This window comes from Nannizzia gypsea, genomic scaffold, assembly GCF_000150975.2.
Source record: "Nannizzia gypsea CBS 118893 supercont1.3 genomic scaffold, whole genome shotgun sequence".
NCBI classification, from domain to species: Eukaryota; Fungi; Ascomycota; class Eurotiomycetes; order Onygenales; family Arthrodermataceae; genus Nannizzia; species Nannizzia gypsea.
Genome location: NW_003345199.1, coordinates 2,576,132 through 2,598,913, shown reverse-complemented (window position 1 = coordinate 2,598,913; position 22,782 = coordinate 2,576,132). Strand labels below are relative to the sequence as shown.

Genomic DNA, 22,782 nt, shown 5'->3' with positions numbered 1-22,782 from the left:
GCACCGGTCCTACGGAGTGACTAGTTACAGCTATAGTTATTTCTTAGTTACCGCATCCACCCACGACAACACAGCTAAAACACGGTGAAGATGGGGTCATCCTCGGCTTCGGTGGAGTGGGATCGGCTCTTCGAGAACACCTTGTATTCCGAGGCCGAAAATGGCGCGTCTCTCAGCCCTTCCGCCGTGGGGTGAGGCGTTGACAGCTACATATAAAACGTAACTGGCAGGTGGTTATGGGCTGAACTAGCTGGCGTCCAGTTTGGAGTTTAAAATGGCTTGGGCGGCGATATGTATCAACGGCTACCAGATTTCGCCTGTATGCTAGTTCTGGCTGCAGAATCGAATGCCTTCCCTCTAGGCAGGCGCACGCAGTCAACAAATGCGGTATCAACCGAATGATAGCCGATGGAGAAACCCATTCTTTAAAGCACCTCAGCCAACGGGAGAGAGAAGCAACCGAAAAGCGAAGGCTATGGCTTATGCCAAAATATGACATACTTCTTTGCATAAACCTTGGCTTAATGATCAACGTCCATCAGGCGAGAAAAAGAGCCAAATAGGAACCGTCGCCGAAAAAAGAAACGAAGGTAGGTTGGCTTTGACAAAGCGAACTTCCCTCCCGCGCATCTCGAGTCGTACAAAGGGTCTTGTGGCGTTGAGATGTGTTTGAATATACTCATTCCTCCGTCTATGATGGCTAAAAAAAAGATCTAGAAAAGGATTGATAACACAAGACAACATTGACATTCAAAAATGGCTCATATACACTTAATCATCACTTCCAGCGCCCATACATGCAATGGCTGTTTGAAGCTCTTTCACTATCTTCTCTTCCAACAAGCTCTCCGCGCCACTTGATGGATTTAGCGGCGGTCTCTGCGACCAAGCGGCCTCCTTTTCATTTGTTGGCGTGATACGCGAGCGTAGGACTGAACGCTTCTCCAGCAAAGCGTCAATATCATCCTTCACCTGCACCCTGTCCCACTTGAGGTCTTGAATGTTCTGTGGATCTACACCTGCACTTGGCCCTGCATCACGGAATTTTTGGATAATCATCGAGATCAGTGCGAGAGAACAGGCTTCGGTTGCCATCCCAAGGGATAAACGTTTGGAACGATGGCTCGTAGCTAGACTGGAACTGGGAATGACGGTTGGGTTGCCAAGTGAGAAGCCAGTTGATGCTCGTCGAAGCTGGCCATCAAATTGGTTGAGGAACGCAGAAACTTCGGGCACTGTGCGCCCAATGTGGTAGAGTAAGTTCAAGCAGAGTGGAAGGAAACCGGAATTCCAAATGGAGAAAAGCCTTGGGATAGGATCGAATGGGCCGCAGCCCTGAGGTTGGCGGAATGCCTCGGTGAGTCTGAAGGTTGACAACTTGACAAGTATTCCCTCTACTGCAAGTTGCTCCGCAATGCTTGGAATGCAGGAAAGCTCTAGGAGATACAGCATGCTGATCTCACCATAAACAGGATCGCCTTCAATGGTAAGCTGATTTGACCATGAGAAAAGGGTTGCAGCATATCGAATAGTATCACTATCAGCCAGGTGGAACGCGATCTGTTCGTAGATGCGATCGACATCCTTGACTTTCAAGGAAGTTTGCAAGATCGCTGTTAAAATGGCAAAATCCTTTGGTGTGCATTTCTCAGGCGAATCGTGTAGGTGTGTGCATAGAGATCGGTAGCCATTTGCAACTACGTTCTTGATAACATCGACAAGGACAGTCAGATCAGAAGACACCTCAGGTTTCTGGCTGACGGCTTCGGGATTGACTAGATTAGCGCCTGCAACATGGAACTGCAGTGTAAGGAACAACACATTAAGCAGAAGACCATAATACTCTGTGTTGTCGTGTAATAGGGCGCTCTCGTATGTTGGGTTACGAAGTCGGATCGTTTCCCATGTAACGGATAGAAGACTGAAAACCTCCGAACCCCTTGCCTGCACTTCAACGAGGCGGTGAACCAGTGCTAGAGCGAATTCTGCTCTTGTTTCAAGGAGTTTAAAGAAGATTTGCTCATCAGGTATATCATGAGAGTTTGCAACCAAGCAACGGCGGACAACTCTGGCCATAGACTTTTGAACTTCCCGGTCAGGCATGAAATCTGAGCAATGCTCGATTGCAAAGAATTTCCAGCTGTGCAGGAGTGACTATATTACCAGAGTTAGTAAAAGTTAAAGAACTGTATAGTCCAAAAAGACTTTGGCTTACCATCTGTGCTTCGACGAGAGATAGGTTTAAATTGGCCCGTTTAACCTCTTCCACGAATCCTTGGTCACGTTTACCAATCCAAGCGAAATCGTAGCCAAAGAGTTTGTTGCCCATTGGGACATCATAGTAATACTCCTCCCCAAATTCCGATTGAGTAAGCGCAGTGCGTTTGATATTGGTTATCTTGCTCTCGCGATATTTCATCTCAAAGTTGCGTTTCAGATTTCCGTGTAGCGATGCATTGTAGCCATCAACTTCAACAGCATTTTCCGAAAGCCAGGTGACAAGTGGTACCAGAGTTTTGAAGAAGGTTCCATCTCTGGCCTCCTTAGCACTGTGTAAGTATACTGTGCAGATATCGACTACCAACGCTGCAATCTGTATATTCATGCACTTTTGGTATGGCTGAAGTTTATCGACATTTAGCTCGGTGATATATTTTGTTACCACGGAGAAAAAGTTTGGATGTTTCTTTAACTCTGGTGTTACCCATGGCCAGTTTTCTTGGGCTTTGGCGATGAAATGCAGCGCAGCAACTGCAACTTGGGGTGGAATAGAAGAGATAGAGGACAACAGATCTAGAGAAGCTTCCAAGAATGGTTTTGATTTCATGGATGCGGCTGGTTTATCGGAATCTGCTTTCAAGGACTCCCGGGGTGAGCAGCCTGTGAGTAAGAAAACAGCAAGCCACTGCTGTCTCTTTGTTATAATGGAGGTTACAAGCTTCCAAATCGCTACCTTGACGTCGTCGGATCCAAATGGTCGATCAAACTTGGCTAGAGCATCCAGGAAACGACACGATGACTCGGCACCAAGGTGTCCAAGCAGAGAAGGCGGTTCCCTATCCTTATAGGCAGAGGCGCGAGATACAAGCAACTCAAGCAATGTAGCGACTGGCAGCTGATATCTGCGATCAAGAACGAATAACCTTGCGAATACGGGCGAGGCGCTAAAAAGTTGTTTCTCAAGCGCAGATATGGGAGCGTCCGTCAACCATCCAACTTGTATTAGGATCTTGGCCAGGTCAATTGTCGACACTATTAAAGTACTGCATTCTACGGTGGATTGAACCATGTTTTCGGGCACATGAGATTCAAATCCACCTAGAATAATTCGCAGGATAGGATTAGATGGAAGACTCTCGTTCAATCCTGGCCGTAGGATGTTCAATAGGTATTTGGCAGAACTCGAAAAAACAGCGGTTATTTTATCGTCAAGATCTTGGGTATCATCGGTTCCGTAAACGTAATAAAGAATTTTATGGAAATTAGTGGCTAAAGAAGTGTTGATTTCGATTTGTTGGTGGATGTCATTGAGTTTCCAGCCGGAACCGCTGTTGTATATCTCCACCATAGCCCGAACGAAGTTGAGCAAACATGTGCGCATTGAGCGTACGGGAATTCCGGCTGTGTATTCGGCCACATAGGAAGCTGAAGTGACCTTTGCAGTTGTCCTTCGAAGCGCAGCATGTGTGATGGCATCGTCAACAACAGATTCAAATAGTCTGATAGATGACAGAAGGAATGAAAGATCTCCGGAGCTTGCTTCTACCGAGAAAATTATCTTATCCAACATTCCACCGTTCCCAGTTGTTGACAGGAAAGAACTTCGAACTAGAGCTGGCCAGACCCTTCCAGGAAGAACCTTGGTAAGAGAAGATACAAAATGCATGCATGACATGGTAAGGTCGAAGTTTCGATTGCTAGAAGCAGCGGCGCTGGCGCCCTGGAGGCTCCGTTCGAAAATGTTGAAAATTACAGATATGATATCTGCATGACGATCCAACCCATCACTGGCCATTTCCAGTATTCGTTTGGCGGAAGATTCATGTCCATTTACTCTGGAGATGGCATATGCATTATCAATCAAGTCAGCAAGTAACCCGATAATGTCTGTAGCCACATCGTCGTCAGGGGCATTGTCACTTCCGCGGCTGTTGGTGCCTTGCTCTAGCCACTTGCCGAGGAATCCAAGGCAGTTGTACTGGTGGTGCCACATTATCACAGCAGGCTTCGACTCGCTGACAACTTGGCCAACTGTGACTGCAGGAAGTACAGACAACTCATTAGCAAGAACCAATTCATGGGATGTTTGCATTGTATCTCGTTTTGCAGAAGCAACCTCCTTCATATCCAAGGGGGCAATAAGCTCAACATAGTTCGCATTTTCATCTTCCCGGATTGATCGGTACCCCTGGAATCCAGATGCAACGGCCTGTGTATAAGTAGCCATGGATTCTAGCTCATGGCAGATTATGGGTAGGCCATCTTCTGTTGATAGGCTGCATCCTGAAAGAGCTCTGCAGAACTTCAAAAAATTGGCGGCTTCGTAGGGGAACCGAGACTTTGCATTTCGGAAGATTTTTTCCATTAGAATCTCATCGGTCAGGAAGACAGCTCGGGGATCGTAAGCGTCGTCGAATTTTGGTTCCTTGTCTAGGCAATGATGTTCAGCTGGCTCCGATACGATACATAAAACCGCTGCAACTAGCTCGGGGATATAGTCTAGGTATTGAACTCCAGATCTAATCAGGTCCAAGAGCTCTAGCTGACCCCACTGGCTTACCAGGTTTTCTCCTCTTTGTCTTGGGACAGACCGGAGCTGCTCTGACATAGCAAATATGAGCTCCAGCAAACGACATCTATCGACAGCACTGGAAACGAGAAACCTGACAAAGTCTTCATCAAACTCAGGATTGCGTGCCTTTTCCCAGACTTCCTCGTATATGGATGATTCGGAGAGAGCAGATGGCGCTGCGAACTGCGTGCTGTTGTTGAACGACTCCACAGCGTGGTTAGCCTGCTGGAGCTCCCTGTCTTCTTTAATCGCCAAGGCGATTTCTCCAACCGAGTACATGATAACGGCCCAGGAAAACACTGCTGCACTCGCAGTTAGCCGCCCAGCCTGGGCTGCTCTGAGGAATATCTCATTAATCTCGCCAACGTCCTTCTGAGATAAGAAATATGGAAGCTTAGTTGGCTTTAGTTCGGGTTTGTCCAAGCGCGCGGAGGAAGTCTGGAGCTTGAGAAAAGAGAGTGTTGTTATGGATATGAGAGTTTGAAGCTGGGAGCAAATAGCTGCTTGCTCCTCCGTTGACTTATTTTGGAGTTAGCTCAGCATGAAAGTAAGAAACAGAAGCGAACACTTACTGGACGAATAGTCTCCAGGAATTCATATTCACTCATCAACCTGAGCCAGGACAGGAGTACATCGGCCGAGGGGATTGCCTCTGAGGACCTGACCTGGAGGAAAATGAGGCTTAATATCTGGACGAGTTCCTCTAGAGCGCTCGCCTGCCAAGAGCTTTCCATCAACACGTCAAGTCCTACCGACTTTGACCACCAACTGCCAGCTTCTAGGCCCTTAACGCGTAGCCGGAAAGCCTCAATGCAGCTTGGAATGCTAATCTCGGTCTTTTCAACTTTCAATGTCCCGCACTGGCCGTTGAGGATTGCGCGCCCTAGCCGGCTGGCCTCCACAATAAAGCCATCACCAGACCCAACAGATTGTTCAAGTTGTTGATCTCGTCGTGTATCTCGTAAGGACGTTGCTATCAGGAAATGAGCCAGTTTAAGTATGTATCTCTGCTCTGATAACCAAATATGGAACAATATTTTCTGTCTCGTTTCCTTGGATTTCAACGCTGCTGACGATTCGGTCTGCGAGCCAGCGTACTTGAGAATGCTGGAGGCTTCGATTCCGTAAGACCCATGCGGCGACCTTCCAATCCCAACGGCGTCATGCAGACTTGTAAGCTCCTCCTCTGAAAAATGGGACAGGAGTTCGTTTTCGCGTCGACGCTGCCAGGCTAGCACGACCATGCGCAAAGCGGACAACTCGTCTATGCCGGCCTCCTTGCTCAACCATAGCGCATCGGACTTTATTTCATCTGAGTCCGAGTTATTCTTAGAGGAGGTGACATGAATAGCGGCGGTCTTCGATTCGAATGCTGTCTTTGAAGCACTGGATGGCTTAGGAAAGGGGGAGTAAGGGTTTGAGAGGATGCGGAGACCGGTTGAGGAACAGAGGAAGTCGGAAATATTCTTGTCAGGATTAGACTGATCGCCTGCCCTTGCTATAGACAAGTATGCGGTTTTCCATGATCTATCCCGCGGTTAGCATGCTCTTCAATTTCATGGGGCCCGGGTATTAAACGGGGGGTATGTATGCGTACATGATCTGGCTGTCACCAAAGCACTCGTCCAGCGATGGGAAGTAGACGTCCGACGGCGGAGCCATGAGCGCATCCAGCTATATCATGGTCCAGGAGGGACACCGAGGGAAGATCCGAGCCTGAGGGAGCACGCGGGCTGGTGCTAATTGATCGGTCAGTCTACGGGCAAGTATGAAGCTGGTGCTGGCTGCTTTTCTTTGCGTGAGGAACGAAAAGTTGAAGCTCAAAAGGAAAAAATAAGTCAACAAAGGTCGATGCCTATCTGGGACTAGCGCCGATTTCAAAGCCGCCCTGCCTTATCTTTGAGTCTGGTCTTCTCGCATTTCGCTCTATATAAAGAGGGACGGCGGACGGCGGGAGGAAGACAGACTCGTTTCGACAGCAGACAAGCAGACAATCAGACAATCAGACGCAGACGACAGCCAGCGAGCCAGCCGGAGACAGCAGAAAGCCAGAGGAAGAAGAGCTATATCACCATGGCGCTGGTTGACCATTCACCAAACCACCCCACTCCGTCTGGACGGCTTGAGAACGCCTCCAATGTGATCCTGATCGATAACTACGACTCGTTTACATGGAACCTGTACCAGTACCTTGTCCTGGAGGGTGCGACGGTCAAGGTTATCCGCAATGACGCTGCTACGCTGGAGGAGTTGATCGCGGAGAAGCCTACCCAGCTCGTTCTCAGCCCCGGCCCCGGACACCCCAAAACCGATGCAGGCATCTGCAACGAAGCCATTCAGCACTTTGCAGGAAAGATACCTATCTTTGGAGTGTGTATGGGCCAGCAATGCATTATATCCTCATTTGGCGGAGAGGTGGATGTCGCGGGAGAGATTCTACACGGCAAAACCTCGCCGTTGAAGCATGACTCAAAGGGTGTATACACCTCCCTCCCGGCTTCGTTGAACATTACACGCTACCATTCGTTGGCCGGGTCAACTACCACTATCCCAGATTGTCTTGAGATCTCCTCGACTACTGATTTGGGTGATCCTAATCGGCCCGATGTCATCATGGGCGTGAGACACAAGAAGTTCACCGTCGAGGGGGTTCAGTTCCATCCAGAGAGCATCCTGACCGAACATGGGCGAGCTATGTTCCGGAATTTCCTCCTGACTCGAGGAGGCACTTGGGAAGAGCACAATGCCTCAGCTCCTGCTGCTGCTGCCGTTGCGTCTACGAACGGCCAGTCTAGTGAGATGAAGAAGGGGTCCATTCTCGATAAGATCTACGCCCACCGTCAAGCTGCAGTCAAGGTGCAAAAGGAGATCCCATCTCAGCGCCCAGAAGATCTTCAGGCTGCATACGATCTTGGTATTTCTCCTCCACAGATTTCCTTCCCAGACCGTCTCGCCAAGTCTCCTTTCCCCCTCTCCCTGATGGCTGAGATCAAGAGAGCTTCCCCTTCCAAGGGCATTATTGCTGCATCTATTTGTGCCCCAGCTCAAGCCCGGAAGTACGCCATGGCCGGTGCCAGCGTCATCTCTGTGCTTACTGAGCCGGAGTGGTTCAAGGGCAGCCTGGATGACCTACGTGCGGTTCGACAGAGCTTGGAAGGCATTCCTAACCGCCCCGCCATTCTACGAAAGGAGTTTGTGTTTGACGAATACCAGATCCTTGAAGCTCGCCTCGCTGGTGCTGATACCGTACTTTTGATCGTCAAGATGCTTGCGGAGCCCCTCCTCAAGAGACTCTTCGATTACTCTCGAAAACTTGGTATGGAGCCCCTGGTTGAAGTAAACAACCCCGAGGAGATGGCAATTGCAGTTAAATTGGGCTCTAAAGTCATTGGCGTCAACAACCGTAACCTTCAGAGCTTTGAGGTTGATCTAGAGACTACTAGCCGCCTCATGGGCCAGGTCCCAGAATCCACCATTGTCTGTGCTCTCAGTGGCATCTCTGGTCCCCAGGATGTTGCGCCATACCAGAAAAATGGAGTCAAGGCAGTTCTTGTTGGAGAAGCTCTGATGCGCGCCCAAGATGTCGGCGTGTTTGTATCTAACCTCTTTGGAACCAAGCCTGGTCCCTTTACCCAGACTCCCGGTGCTCCCTTGGTCAAAATCTGCGGAACTAGATCTGCCACTGCTGCAAAGGCAGCGATTGAGGCCGGTGCTGACCTGATTGGTATCATTTTGGCGGAAGGCCGATCAAGAACGGTGTCCACAGAGACTGCACTGGAAATTTCAAAGACTGTCAAATCCACGCCACGTCCATCTCCATTAAAGACGCAAGCTCCTGCCCATGGGGACGCATTCCTTGCCTCCAACTACTTTGATCATACTACCGGTCTCCTTCGACACCCGGATCGCGCTCTTTTGGTTGGAGTCTTTCAGAACCAGCCTCTTTCCTACATTGTGGCTCAGCAGCAGAAGCTGGATCTCGACATTATCCAGCTTCATGGATCGGAACCTGTTGAGTGGCCATCTCTTCTCCCTGTCCCAGTAATCAAGAAGTTCTCTCCTTTGGATCTAGGAATTTCTCGACGAGGCTACCATAGCCTTCCACTATTGGACTCCGGAGCAGGCGGTACTGGTGAAAGGCTAGCCCTAGAGCAAGTCAAGGCTGTTCTAGAGAAAGACCTTGGGCAACGGATTATCCTAGCTGGCGGTCTTGACGATAAGAATGTTGCCGACGTAGTTTGCGCGCTTGGCGATGAAGGAAAGAAGGTCGTGGGTGTAGACGTCAGCAGCGGCGTTGAGACTGACGGAGCACAGGATGTTGAAAAGATCAAGGCATTTATCACTGCCGCCAAAAATATTAGGAACACTGCTTTGTGATATCAAGGTGCTGCCTACTATTTAGATCAGTGCTAATTTTCCGGGCGATAAAGGTTGTTGCTCTTCTAAAATTGAACCGCTTCGTTTACATATACTTTTATGATAATGAGCTGAGGTTAATGTCATTAGACCCCTCCGGGGAAAGTATGGGAATATATCTTATTCAAACCTATTTCCCACTGCTAAAGCGTACAAGTGATTGCTTTGCAGATCTAACGATCAATCCTCCTCCGTTATCCTTTATAATATATTTCTCTGCCTTTAGATCTTCGACGACACCATTCAAAGGCCAATCGAATTCTTACCGACTCCCTCAACGGAACTACATCTGGCCGCTAAATTTCAGCTACCAGATTTGTCCATCACATTCACCTTCGCTTCACGTCTACAGCTAAGTGAAGCCCAACTGAAGCTACAGATTATACCCAAAGCCATGGGCCGAACATTCAAGCACATCACCTTAAGTGTGACTGGTGAATTCGGGCTTATTGCAGACAAATTCAAGCAATGGGTTGAAGCCAACGGCGGTAATTTCTCTAGAGAAGTCAATAGCGAGGTAACCCATTTGCTATCTACTAAAGAAGCCTTTAAGAAGAACAATAATGCCGGTACGCTGAGCAGATACACGATTGTATCCATTCTAGCTATTCCAATTCTACTTAGCTTTCAATAGCATATCTGTCCAACTTCTTATTAATACTAACGATATACACCGCAGTAAGAGCAGCTAAGCGCATCAAGGGACTAAAAATCGTTTCTTCGGACTGGTTGGAGGATTCACTTTTGTCAAAATCACGACGTCCCAAGCGTGAAGGCCCGTATCTATGGTCTCAACTGACCAAGAAAGCAAAGAAGAAGGCAACTGGAGGGAAGAAACTGGACAAAGGCACAAATTTCATCCAGAAGCATGGTCTATATAGCCTCCTTTGATGGATTCCCTCGAGTTGTATAGCCAGATAGCTAACATTTACCCCCTGAACCAGGCGGTGCAGTAAAAAAGAACTCGGAGCTCGGTAGAATATCTCTTCTCCTGATACTCTATGGATAGCGATGTTATATTATGGTCTAATGACGGTCTTTTTGGTAGATGGTCATCATATATACTCCGATGCAGCCGGAACTCGCTACATGGCCACACTCATCCGACCAATTGAAGATTCCAAGGCAAAGGAAAAGCATGTACTGAAGGTATTGATATTTATACCCCGAGCTCAATATTATTAACACCTGAATCGTTGCTTAATACCAATACACATGCAGCTCTACGAGTCAGACAATACCCCACATACATACGCCGTATTTGCAAAATACACCCGTCCAGGAAGAGTAGGATCGGATTATACTGTTCCCGTCGGTAGTCCTTTACCCACTGCAATAAAGGGATTTGGTAAATTCTTTCGCGCGAAGGCAGGCAAGCCGTGGGATAAAAGGGATGGCCCATCAAAGCCTAGGAACCCACATGGTCAAGTTGTGCACCCTTGGGATGACTGGTTTCAATATAACCCAGAGCCTTCGCAAGCTGCTACGGCCACAGTTAATGCGGCAGAGGACGTTAAGTTAAACTACCAGAGCATAGATCATTGTGTTTGAAGGGATGGGTAAGGTAATGCGGGTGGGATATAGTGGTGTTCTAATCTGCATTCCATAATCTTCAATTTGATCATCAATGCGGTCAGTTACACGTTTTTCATCACAACTTCTCAATCTTACTACTACTGCTTTTTGAGATTGTAGAGTACTATAAGTACCCTAGAGTTAATGATACTCCTTACCTGGTAAAAGATTGTAGGATTTAAATCTACAAAGTTTTCAACTATATTGAAGCTTGTGGTAACATCAATTTTGTAAATGAGTGTGGTGAGATGCTACAGCATTTTCTCCTGATCTATTTATCTTATCAATTCATATTGTTTTCATCTTTTTTTTTTCCTTTTCTGTTTCTTTTCTCGGCCATGGTTTCAAATTTTTCTCTCCTTTTTCGAACCGGGATTTAATATTATGAATTTTTTCTTTTTCTATTTTTTTTTAGTTCTCACCACCGACGTTCACTCCCGACTTTTGCAGTCTCCTTTCATGGGCATCTCTAGCAACCGCAGTGCGCAAAGCGGCTGGCCATCACTGCCAGCCGATATTGATCAACACAAGTGGGAACGCATGTTGATGTTGCTAGGCATAGCGGGATTCTGCTGAGTCCAGGAGCGAATATTGTAGGCGTGGGCATTGTATGGGTGTATCTCCTGATATTTCTTCCAATGCGAGCTAACAGCAGGGGGCTGTATAAAGAACTGGACCAGGCGGGTTGGGTGGAAAAGGCGAACTTCTCAGTGCACCTTGCTGGCTCAAGTGTAGTGCAAAGTATTCGCAGCGTTTAGCAATAGAAACACGTGGCAGCCGTGATAAAACGACGGCGGTAAAAATAACCTATGGCGTAACAGCTGCAGGTAAGGTATGCCTGTGATACTATAATCACCTATACAGCGTGCAATCTTCTGCATCCCGGCATATGTAGACAGGAGAAGATGGAACAGTTCAGTCATAGTTTCCTCCGACTTGGCTTGCAAACGCGGTTGAGACGCTGCGGGCATCGTCGTCGTCTCCAGAATGTCCTAGGTTCTGGCGTGGGACACGGATTCCAGCAGCACTTCCACCGAAGACACTTCCGGCGTCAGTTCCGCTTCGGTACGTCTCGGGACGACCGCTTGATTCAACGTAGCGCTTCAGACGATCAGACTGGCTCAGGCTGGTCTGCTTCTGGACATCATGGATACTCAGGCCTGAGAGGCTGACCCCACCTTGACCAATGGTACTCCTTCCATCAACGACGCTGCCAGTAACATCGGACTCCGTAGCTGCGACGGACTCGCCCGCAACGCTTGGAGCGCCCCTCATCCTGGAACCGTTTGGACGTCGGTTATTGGGGCCAGAAGGCCACGATTCGGTGAAGTTTTGGAACATATGCGGGTATCCAGATGGAATGGCGACACCACCCAGAGCAGATGAATGTACGGAAGAAACGTCATCTGGGATATAGCTAACGACTGATCCGGCATCGTGATAATCGTGGTGGTGTCCATTCCTTCCATTCAGCATGCTGCTATCGACGTTAGAAGCATGATTAAATGACATCTGGAAACGCTGAGGGCCGCGGTAAGCTTGCTTTGGTCGGCTGAACTGAATGAGGGAGGTTTGCAGGTTGGAAAGTGGGCCCTCTACAAGACAGTTTTGTTCCTTAAAATGGCGTAGCAAATAGTTCCACAGCGGATGCTTGGATAGAACCTTGGGATTTCCGAGGATGACCAGGCCGTACTTCGCACGGGTAAGGGCCACGTTCAGGCGACGAGGGTCGCTAAGGAAACCAATTCCTTGGTGGTCATTAGATCGAACGCAGGAAAGGACAATGAAATCCTTTTCACGGCCCTGGAATGCATCGACTGATGCGACTTCAATTTCTTTGTACCACTCCTTTTTGAACGTACCGGTCAACTGCATAGAGCTGACAACGTAGCTGCGCTGACCTTCATATGGAGTGATGATACCAATCCCGGATGGCTTAACGCCAGCCTTGAAGAAACGAGTAACAATTTTCTCGACATTGGCAGCTTCAGTGCGGTTGAGATAGGATGTACCGGAGGCAGATATTTCCTCATTCCCTAAGTTCGACCAGAACATCATAGGTTTATCTGCAACAGGCCAAGGGAAATCAACATTTTTGAGCAGACGGTCCTCGCTGGAGACACCGTTCTGGAGAGAACCCTCGTAGAACATGTTCGAAGAGAACTGAGACAGACAGGGGTGCATGCGGTACTGAACGTTTAGACGGATAGGCGCACATCCTAGAATAACAAGTCGTTCGAAGAGAGACTGGTTCAATCCAGCTTTGGCAGCCTTCTTGTTCATGATGACAGGTCCAAGCTGCTGGTGATCACCGACAAGGACAGCCTGCTTGCATCCTAGAACAAGTGGGATCATACACTCTGGCTCCGCAGACTGGGTCGACTCGTCAATTAAAACGGTTCGGAACTTTGACTTTGCTAGTCGTGGGTCACCGGCACCAACGCAAGTGCAGCAGATAACGTCGGCGTTAGTCAAGATCTCCTTCTCAGCAGCACGGGTAAGCTGCTTATATTTCTTTTCATCCTGGCTGGAAAGTTCACCCAGCTCAGTCTTCAGCTGGTTAAGCTTAACAAGCTCAATATTGCTGTCATTGTTGCGGACTTGTTCATGAAGGGAAAGGTGGCGAACTGGTGATTCAACATCTTCTCGTGACTTTGCAGTAACACGAACGGTTTTCAGTCCGGTTCTATGAATACATTCGCAGAGCTGGTCGACGGCAACGTTCGATGGGGCACAGACGAGCACTTGGCCTGCATTGACCTTTGCAAGGTGATAGATAATGGTCGCTGACGTGACAGTTTTTCCAGTTCCAGGTGGACCCTGGATCAAACTCAGGGGTTTTTGTAATACTGCCTTGACGGCATTAATTTGACTGCTGTTGAGGCCAGGGAGGCCAGGAACGCTGAATTGCTTCGGCATCTGGGTCTTCATAGGGGCCGCAGCAACCTCGTTTCCGAGCAGACGATGGAAAATGTAACCTGACACACTCATCTCGTCCACAGCAAAGGTCTTCATTGCAAGCTGCATACGATCAAAGGAGGTGGCCTTCCAGACATAATCCGCAGTAAAGTTATGGGATATCTCTGTAGGCACAGACTTGTGGTCTCCCTTTGAACGCAGCTCGATGGTAACTTCGTCGGACTGATTGTTGGGGATTTTGATAACGTATCCAACGCCCTCCCACTTTGGTCGAAGCTCCCCGGCATATTTGAGACGCATTTCGTCACCGACAGCAAGCTTCACGTCACCAAGCTCTAGCTTTGGGAGAACAAAGCTGGCAAGATGCTTATTGTTCAGGCCAAGATCCCATCGCACGGTGAGGCCATCTTGCGACTGGGCCTCCTTTAACTTGCGGTCATAGTCGGCCTCAATTTTGACCAGGGGACCAAATACGTTTTGATACTGGTAGGCATCATCGTATCTGAGCAAAACCGGAGCTGGCTCGTCATCTACGTTTGTAGCTTTCTCCAAGTCTTCCACAGTTGCTGAGGCGTTTTCCTTCCATAGTTCTTCCAACTTGGCAATCATCTGAGGGCTGAGGTGACGAGCTCGGAGCTGTTCTTGATCAGATGGCGCAGAAACAAGCCACGGCAAGAACGAACGATCTTCCATTAGAGGTTGCCATCGTGATGTGTCCCAGTTCATATCCTTTGAAGAGGGCATGGCCGCGCATGGTTGACGGCAAAGCAGCACAACGACAGTATCAGACTTTGCCGGAATAAACCCGAGAAGAAAAACATTCTTCGTTCCGCAGTTATAGCATTCCAATATAGTGTCACCAAGCGACGACGCAGGATGGAGCTGAACTTCCTTGTGGCGAGCCCTGACCAGATGGTTCACGATATGCGAGGACGAGGTGTTTCCACGAGCACTGCAAAACCACTTGTTGCAGGTCAAGCATTTGACAACACTGCTGGGATTATGTATGCCACAGTACCTATATTCATTAGCTCTGTCCTCCCTTCGAAAGACAAAAGGGGGGTATCAATATATCTGTACATACCCGCAAGCGTGTGCGGGAAGTTCTTTTTCCTCCTCTGTCTTGCTTGCCTGTGTCTTGCCGGCACCGCCAATGGCTACACTCGCCATGCTCTCCAGGTCATCATCGTCGTCATCATCGAGAGTATCGGAGCCTTCGTCTTCATCATCATGTCTTCGTTTCTGAGGCCCGCCCGCCATGTTCAACACGCTTTCGTCGCCGTCTGCCGTTGAGATATCGTCACCACTAGCATTAATAGTAGCTGCAGAGTCAGAAACCATATGGTTTCCCATTTTTGTAAACGCTTCCATGCTGCCACATATGACTGGGTTTAGCACAATCGATAATCGGGGAAGCAGTGGAGAGCAGTCCGATCAATGCGCGCAGCCCGGTATAACGGATGAAGCTCCAGGATGTGCTGTAGGATTATCTGCAGGTCTTTATTAGTCTACGGCAATAGGATACTGGAGTCTTTTTCTATTGATAGGAAGATATACCTGAACAGCTTCAGGGCGAGCTGGGAACCTAAAGCGGCTGACTTATCGGCGGCCGATAGGAGGGAAAGCGCCGTGAAATAGCAGCAACCCGGCTGTAGCAAGAAGTATAGGAAAAGAGCGAAGAAGAAAAGAGATCTAAGAAGAGGATAAGAAAGGAAGAAGCATAAGCTGACATCCGGCGAAGTCGTTTGTTCTTCGTCGCCGCCGCTTCTTTTTTTTACTGGCGTAGTTAGTTCGGGTTGGAGTTGAGGAAGAGAGAAAAAAGCCTATCGCGAAGTTTCTACGGTGACGCAGCAAAGCTACTTGCGCTGAACAGAGAAAAAGTCATCAAGACGTTGAAGTTTTTTCCCTGTCCGCAATTCACAGCTGAAGTCGAGCCGGTGACGGTTGTTATATAGTGAGAAGAAAGCAATTATGATAGTAAGTCCTCCTAGTGACTGGTTTACGGGTAGAAACTGACGGAGACGCAGAGGCGACAAGCACGCGAGCGCAGAGACTATCTCTACCGCAAAGCCCTCCAGCTCAAAGATGCCTCGATTGCAGAACGAAGAGCGAAGCTGAAGCAGTCTCTGGCCTCGGGGAAGCCTCTGGATCCGTCGATTGCCAACGATAGACGGCTGAGGGAAGATTTCAAGTACGACGAGTCTCTCCCTACGGGGGACCCAAAGGCGAAGGGAGCAGCGGAAGATATTGATATCGACGATGAATATGCGGTCACTTCAGGACTGGTCGACCCGCGGCCGCTTGTTACGACATCGCGAGACCCGTCGTCCCGCCTGAGTACGTTTGCGAAGGAGATACGGTTGCTCATGCCCACCTCTATACGGCTGAATCGAGGAACGCTGGTGCTTAACGACCTGGTGGCCAGCGCAAGTGCTTCGGCACTCAGTGACATGGTCATTCTACATGAGCATAGAGGAACTCCTACGGCTATAACGATCTCGCATCTGCCTCATGGCCCTACTGCCAGCTTTTCACTGCATAATGTTGTCTTGCGAGCTGACATCCCTAACGCCGCGAGAGGGACGGTTTCAGAGAGCTATCCACACCTGATATTCGAAGGGTTCACAACCAAGTTGGGCAAACGAGTTGTTCAGATCCTATCTCATCTGTTCCCTCCTCGGGAAGCAGGGAAGGTCGGAAGTAGGGTGGTCACCTTTAAAAATATCGAGGACAGCATCGAGGTACGGCACCATGTCTTTGTCAAGACTGGGTACCAGGACGTCGAACTGGCAGAAGTTGGTCCCCGGATGACCATGCGACTGTTTGAGATCAAAGGAGGCACCCTGGAGAAGGGCGCCGGAGGAGATGTCGAATGGGCGCTGACCCAGTACACTAGGACGAGCAAGAAGAAGGACTACTTATGAACCATCTTATTTCCTATACATTTTTTCTTATTTCTTCGGCCAAAAAGGAAAATTAGACGGCGGTTCTTGGGGGCGTATCAAAAGCATCTTATCACCTGGCGTGTTGGAGTCAGTCGGCCTTATATCGATACCTATTTTCCATCCATGTACGAGTCCTACAATAAAACTACTAAATAAAACCAGCTCCTAACTCTTTGTTTTCTACCCTTTAATTGCAACATACTAACAGTCCCTGTAGTGATCAAATATAAACAGAGCATGGGTATCAAATCCCTATCAATTTAGCTAGGGAAGGGACGAAGCTATAGCGCCTGCGCCACGGCAGCAGCAACTGCAGCAGCAACAATAACAACAACAACAATAAGAATAATAACAGCCTTCTTCCTCTGTCTGCGTCTTCTTCCTTGTCTACTCTCCATCATCTATCGTTCCCTAGGCAGACTCGCAATACCCGCTGTGAAAGGTCTATATCATATACATACCAACATCCTAGCCGTGTTTGAACGCCATGGGTGACCCTAGTGGATCTCCCAAGAACAACAACCCGGTTGACGATGTCAGAGAGGAGCTCAACGAGGCCATGCCTCCGGTCGCACGAAGTGCTATCATTCGAGAGACCCTTAGAGCCGCCAGCAGGGACGGGGAACTCACAATAACCGATGTCACCGTGACCAGTGTTGACGCAGCTGGCCTTGGTGTACCTGAATATCCGAGATCACCCCCAGAAGGCTCACCTGCGCGGGCTGGACAAGTTCACGTCATGAACACGCATCCCCTTGTCAGCTCCCATTCGGATGTCAGCCCAGGCCTCGAGGTTATCCAGAGATCTCGCTCGGTTAGGGTATACAATGACGCTGGCGAAGCCACGCCGTTTGGAGATCTGTTGGATCAAGTGCGAACACCGGCAACAAATAAACTCATGACCATTTTCCTTCGACACTTCTTCTGTGGTGTATGTATATCCAGATGTCATTCTTTCTGCTCTGTTTAACGGTATATGCTGACCAAGGTACACAGTCCTGTCAAGAATATGTCCGCGCTCTCTCAAAGGCATTCCCGAACCCAGACCAGGATCTTCCAGATGGCTGCAAGATAGTGCTCATTGGATGTGGTGCGCATACTCTGATCAGTCAATACAGAGCCTCTACCGGATGCCCTTTTGAGATTTACTCTGACCCAACCGCACAACTGTTCAGCATCTTTGCCATGAGACGTACCCTCGACATGGGCAAGCATTCCCCAGCTTTCACTAAACGGTCCATGATGTCCATGACTATGTCAGGTATCAAGCAGGGCCTCAAGCGCATTTTCAAGGGAGACGCTTTCAAATCAGGACGTCCAAATCAAAACGGAGGCGAAATCCTATTTGAATTTGAGCGAGAACAGGCTGGCCGAGCGATAGGGATGTTGGCCATTCGCGCTACCTGGTGCCACATTATGAAGACGACTCTTGATCATGCACCTATAGAAGTCCTCAGGAGGGTCCTTGGTATGCCACTGTCAGAAGAAGAAGCTGCCAATGCGCCCCGGGCTATAGCTGCTGCACCGCTGGGGAGTTTGTTGTAGAAATTCCGGTCTTTATCCTTATCATTATCCTCCCCCCAAAGAAACTGTCTGTCTTTGATGTCTTGCTTGGTGGTTATCACACTAATAATTATGCATTCTACACCCGAAGCCCCGATGCTTCGCTTCCGTCGTTATTCCCTTGCCCATAGTTACTTACAATAGATCGCAATAGGATGATAACTATTTGAATCTTCTAACATCAAATTTTACCAAGCACAAGTTTAAGACATAATTTAATAAATAGTAATAATATTGATATTGATATTGATATATGCATCAACCTATTCAAGGTAATCCATGCATAAATGATAAAATAAAGTAAGGCAGCACCGTTCGTTCTAGACCCAGATAATCCATCCATCCCATGTCCCAGAGCAATATTTATGACATCCCATTCAATGCACATTTCCATTTCCATATCAAACAAAAACAAACATCAAGGCAAAAAAATTAAAAGAACAGCTCAATAAACCTAGGAGGCCGGCTCTCTTCAGATCAGATCACATATACCATGCCCCAGCAAATGCTTCAGATGAAATGGCAAGGGGGACTTCCACATTCATTGACAAACAAAGTGGTATAAGTAAAACAGAAAGCAAAATGGAAAGGGGGCAAGAAGAAAGTGGAAGTGAAACAGGGTTCACCGAAAGGGAGAAAAGAAGGGGAGATACTCGCTAGTATTCGAACAGAGGTCATCACAGGTCGTTACATATGTGGAAAGGGTTACAAAATGTGAATTGAAAATCAAGTAGGAAAAGCAACACAACGCATAAGCAATGGAACTAAAGGGGGTATTAAAAGGAGATAAAAGCCTGCATGGAGAAAAGATTCGCTGATAAACATTGGTTGTATATGGCGAAGGTAAGTTGGAGAGTGTGATGGTGTAGATGGGAGGGAGGTGTGTTTTGTTGGTGTTTTGTTCGGGTTCGGGTTCAAGGTTATTCGTTTGAGGTTATGCTGGCTTTTGACGAGTCGCGTTCAGTAGATATCGCTCTCTTCAGCACAGATTGACCGATTTGTTTGAGGATACCTCTGCGTTCGTTCTTAATTTCCTCGGTATCAAACGGCGGGATGACAGGTGCAAGTTCACTCTTGGTCACTCGGCAGAATAGCGTGGAGAAAAGGTACTGGTCGCCGTTACTGTCGTATAGAGGTAGGTAGCGGAATCCTTGGGCCAAGCTGCTCAGCTTTGCGGTGAAAGTAGCTAGTTGGGTGCAGTTGTTGCCGACGCTCCTACCATCGGGAGAGTTCCAGACGACCCAGCGCACGAAGACGAGGTCTGGGTATTTGGTTTCCAAGGAGAACTTGAACTGGTCGTTGAAGATAGGGTTGTAGGCGTTTCCTTGCTCGATGCCTGTTCGGCGACGGTGGGGATGGCCGATGCCAGATAGACCGTTACGATCGGATGTATCCATTCCTCCTTCTCCGAATGCGAGGCCCTTGGTCTTGTCGTCAGCGCTGAAAACCTCAATTTCGACGTAGGGATTGATGTTTTCGTCGAGACCAATTTGCTTCGGCCGGGGCAGTTGCTGGGCGGAAATCACGTCGATGGAGAATCGGACAAGCTTCCTATCAACTTTAGGTTTTAGGCCTGGTCCCTTCCATGAAGTTGGTGGCAATCGCAAGCTTTCTGGTTTGAGAACGTATCCGGTGCGGTCGGTCCCGGAGGCAAACATAGCTTGGTTCATTTGCATTCCGACATCGTATGTCTGCCAGTTCAAAGCGACCATCTGCACGCTGCGACGCCAGAAGATGTTTGGATCGAAGTTGGATGAACGAACACGGAAGCCAGAAGGGTATACTCGAGTCAAGAAACGTCGGTTGTGCGCTTCGAGGAGAGCTTTGTTCTCTGAGTCTCGACAAATGCTTTCGAATGCCCGTTCGGCGAAGGAATAAACGTGGTTGAACCGTTTGCTTTCTGCAGAGTTAAAACTGTGGAACTTATACCCACGGGTATAAACACCTAGATCAGCTAGATCCTTAACAATCCTGCTTTTTTGACCTCGCTTCTTCTCTTTATGAATGGCAGCTGAGCTTTGGCCGATGTCGCTTTCTTCAGAGGTACTGCAGACGCTTGTTGCTGTGAAGGCACGCCTGCCAAGCGGCGGGGGTACGGGTTCGCTTCCTATGCTGATTGTCGGTGGTGAAGAAAGAGGAGGGAGGCTGTGAGGTGGGTCTTCTAGTACGGTTGGGGGCATGAATGGAGAGCTTGAGCTGCGCTTGCGTCCGGTGCTGATGAGCCCTGGTGGTACAGTAGCCGGGCCAGTTTCAATGATCTCCTCAGAAGTCTTGACTTTAATAAGAACACGATGTTTCAGGGCCTCTGGGCTGGGCAGAACAGGCCATTCATCTCCTAGTGTCTCAAGGACCAACTTCTCCTTGAAAGTATCCTTGATGATGTTGGTCATGGCGAGTTGCTGCTCTGGGTTGCAGTGTACCTCAAGAGAGATGATAAGAGGGTAGTCTGACGACAGGAACGCATATTTGTTGATGACAGAGATACAGTCTGCGAAAAGGACGCTGGTGGTCATCGTTCTTCCATGGGAGACGATCGGACGGCCATCAGCTCCATCCCAGCAATCAACTTCAACACATCGACAGCCCTTTTGAAGCGCAGTGACGTAAGCTTCTGTGCTCGAGAATCCAGCAACCTGTCTTCCCAGGAGATAGGTGTTATGTGAACTTGAAATGAAGTAGTCGTTGAGTGGATGGTTGAATTTTGGCTCGGGAACGTGTGACGGATAGACACCGTTCGTAGAAGATATCAAGAATGCAGAGAATGCATCTAAGCTCATACGAATGGGTGCATCTTCAGGGAGGATAGCGTCCGATTGGCTCTGCGAACGCAGCCGAGCTTTACGGACGAACTTTTCAAAAATAGAAGTCCAGTGATCCCTGTTCCCCTCGACGTTTTCGCGCTGCGTATATTGGACGAAATCGAGAAAGTTTTCCAGGGTCATCCCTTGTGCGTCATCGGTAACCAGACGATCATACAGATCTTTAATGTCTCGGCGGTATTTGAGTAGCTGGAAAAATTCTCTGAACTGTGCGAAGTTGACTCGTCCGGTGCCCAAGGTATCGGCCCGAGCGAATAGGATGCGCAGGGTCTCCTTAGAGCAATTTATATGCAGGCTGTGGCATAGATTTCCGATCCCTTCTCCATCGAGGCTGTTCTCTTCGATTGCCTTGGGGTCTTGGGAAGCACGTCTAGATATCTCTCGTTGCCAATGGGCATTGAGAATGGCCTCACTCTCGACCGAGCCGGTCAAGCCTACCATGAGTCCGATGCGGTATCGAGCAACGTTTTCCAGGGTAGTGGTCCAGAGCTTGAACATAGCTTCGTCAGGGGCAATCAGGTGGACGGTCTTGACCGCGCGGTTTTTGGAGCCTTCAGAGTTGTTGTAGATGATAGTGAACCAGCGGTTTTCGAATTCTTCGGGGATGCGATGCTCCTCTCTGTACATCCGAGCATCTCCCTGTAGTCGTATTTCCTTGATGTCATCAATGTATACCCGCTTGGAAGGATTCGACAGGTTCCAGAAGATTTTCCCAGAATCGAAATCGAGATAGAAAGTCATTGGTTTTTTCTTCAGCTTGTTTACCTTGACCAAGGTACAACCGCGCTGAAGGATGGGGTCAACCTTAGGAGCGGTGCCACTGGCGGTACTGGTGATGGATCGTTGGTAGTCACTTTTAGCGTTGCTGCTGTCAGGGCAGCACCATGTCCCGAGGGTATCGCATGACTCGTCCTCTTCGTAGCTTGAATCCAGAGCGCTATCCCAGGATGCTGAGGTGGTCGACTTGCTGTTGTTGCGTCTGAGCATTGTAACTGGACCAGAGTCTTTGTCACGTCTATCCTGGGAGTTCGACCGCCGGCGGCGGGAGAGCTTGTTGGCGGCTCCTCTTGATATCCTTCTCATCAGGCCGGGACCCTTGGCGTTGCTGGTGCTATTAGTATTATTGTTGCTATTGACAGTGCTATTGTTGTTATTGTTGTTATTGTTGACGGTATTGTTGTTGTTATTGGGTGCGACATTCATGAGGGTAGAGTCAGCGGGATATGTCAGGCTTTGATGAAATGGAATAGAGAGTATTCCTTCAGGCAGGTCAAGAGGGACCGGGTTCTCCAGAGAGGTAGATAAAGGCGAGCTCATGAAGGGCAGGCCAGAAATCCCAAGGTCCGAAGTTTGAACAGGCCCTATCACCGGACTTGACGAGTTTGATAGATGGCTTCGGTGGACCAGTGTTAGGCTTGACATGTCGCTAGCTAGTGTGCTGTAGTTTGCTACCGAACGGGTAGTGGGATAGGACGAAGACATGAATTCTGGTACCCGAGGAATTCGGTGGAAAGGCGAGGCCGACTTAATAGGAGTGGCCCGGGAGCGGCCGACCAAGGCAGGGGACGGAGGTGCGGAGGCCATCTTGAAGATTCACAAATAAGACTGCCGGTATGTTTGGAAGTATGTTTTCTGGGGCAATGTGCATGGGAACACACTTTCCCTTTCTATTCAGGGAGATATGCTTGTATAACGAAGCAAAGCAAACTGGAGGGAGAATATGGTGCTTTTAGAGTCGGTAGAGTTGGGAGAC

General features: G+C 48.7%; 7 protein-coding genes across 7 annotated transcripts; 4 read left to right on the top strand and 3 right to left on the bottom strand.

Annotated features, from left to right (window-relative positions):
* Positions 1–771: 771 nt before the first annotated feature.
* Positions 772–6,454, bottom strand: MGYG_04412 (hypothetical protein; the record flags this gene model as incomplete). Its single annotated transcript, XM_003174187.1, has 4 exons — positions 772–2,154; positions 2,216–5,311; positions 5,365–6,319; positions 6,390–6,454. The coding sequence occupies 4 exons, from the start codon at positions 6,452–6,454 to the stop codon at positions 772–774; spliced, it is 5,499 nt and encodes a 1,832-aa protein (XP_003174235.1).
* A 411-nt stretch (positions 6,455–6,865) lies between these two features.
* Positions 6,866–9,169, top strand: MGYG_04411 (anthranilate synthase component 2; the record flags this gene model as incomplete). The annotated part of the gene is made up of 1 exon (XM_003174186.1): positions 6,866–9,169. One exon carries the CDS (start codon positions 6,866–6,868, stop codon positions 9,167–9,169), a length of 2,304 nt encoding a protein of 767 aa, XP_003174234.1.
* Positions 9,170–9,602: 433 nt separating this feature from the next.
* Positions 9,603–10,759, top strand: MGYG_04410 (BRCT domain-containing protein; the record flags this gene model as incomplete). Its single annotated transcript, XM_003174185.1, has 5 exons — positions 9,603–9,777; positions 9,888–10,079; positions 10,153–10,182; positions 10,257–10,357; positions 10,430–10,759. The coding sequence occupies 5 exons, from the start codon at positions 9,603–9,605 to the stop codon at positions 10,757–10,759; spliced, it is 828 nt and encodes a 275-aa protein (XP_003174233.1).
* A 939-nt stretch (positions 10,760–11,698) lies between these two features.
* Positions 11,699–15,073, bottom strand: MGYG_04409 (ATP-dependent helicase NAM7; the record flags this gene model as incomplete). Its single annotated transcript, XM_003174184.1, has 2 exons — positions 11,699–14,696; positions 14,787–15,073. 2 exons carry the CDS (start codon positions 15,071–15,073, stop codon positions 11,699–11,701), a joined length of 3,285 nt encoding a protein of 1,094 aa, XP_003174232.1.
* Positions 15,074–15,673: 600 nt separating this feature from the next.
* Positions 15,674–16,626, top strand: MGYG_04408 (U3 small nucleolar ribonucleoprotein IMP4; the record flags this gene model as incomplete). Its single annotated transcript, XM_003174183.1, has 2 exons — positions 15,674–15,679; positions 15,730–16,626. 2 exons carry the CDS (start codon positions 15,674–15,676, stop codon positions 16,624–16,626), a joined length of 903 nt encoding a protein of 300 aa, XP_003174231.1.
* A 508-nt stretch (positions 16,627–17,134) lies between these two features.
* MGYG_04407 (hypothetical protein) lies at positions 17,135–18,192 on the top strand (the record flags this gene model as incomplete). Its single annotated transcript, XM_003174182.1, has 2 exons — positions 17,135–17,578; positions 17,644–18,192. 2 exons carry the CDS (start codon positions 17,135–17,137, stop codon positions 18,190–18,192), a joined length of 993 nt encoding a protein of 330 aa, XP_003174230.1.
* A 938-nt stretch (positions 18,193–19,130) lies between these two features.
* MGYG_04406 (1-phosphatidylinositol-4,5-bisphosphate phosphodiesterase 1) lies at positions 19,131–22,613 on the bottom strand (the record flags this gene model as incomplete). The annotated part of the gene is made up of 1 exon (XM_003174181.1): positions 19,131–22,613. One exon carries the CDS (start codon positions 22,611–22,613, stop codon positions 19,131–19,133), a length of 3,483 nt encoding a protein of 1,160 aa, XP_003174229.1.
* Between the last annotated feature and the right edge of the window lie 169 nt (positions 22,614–22,782).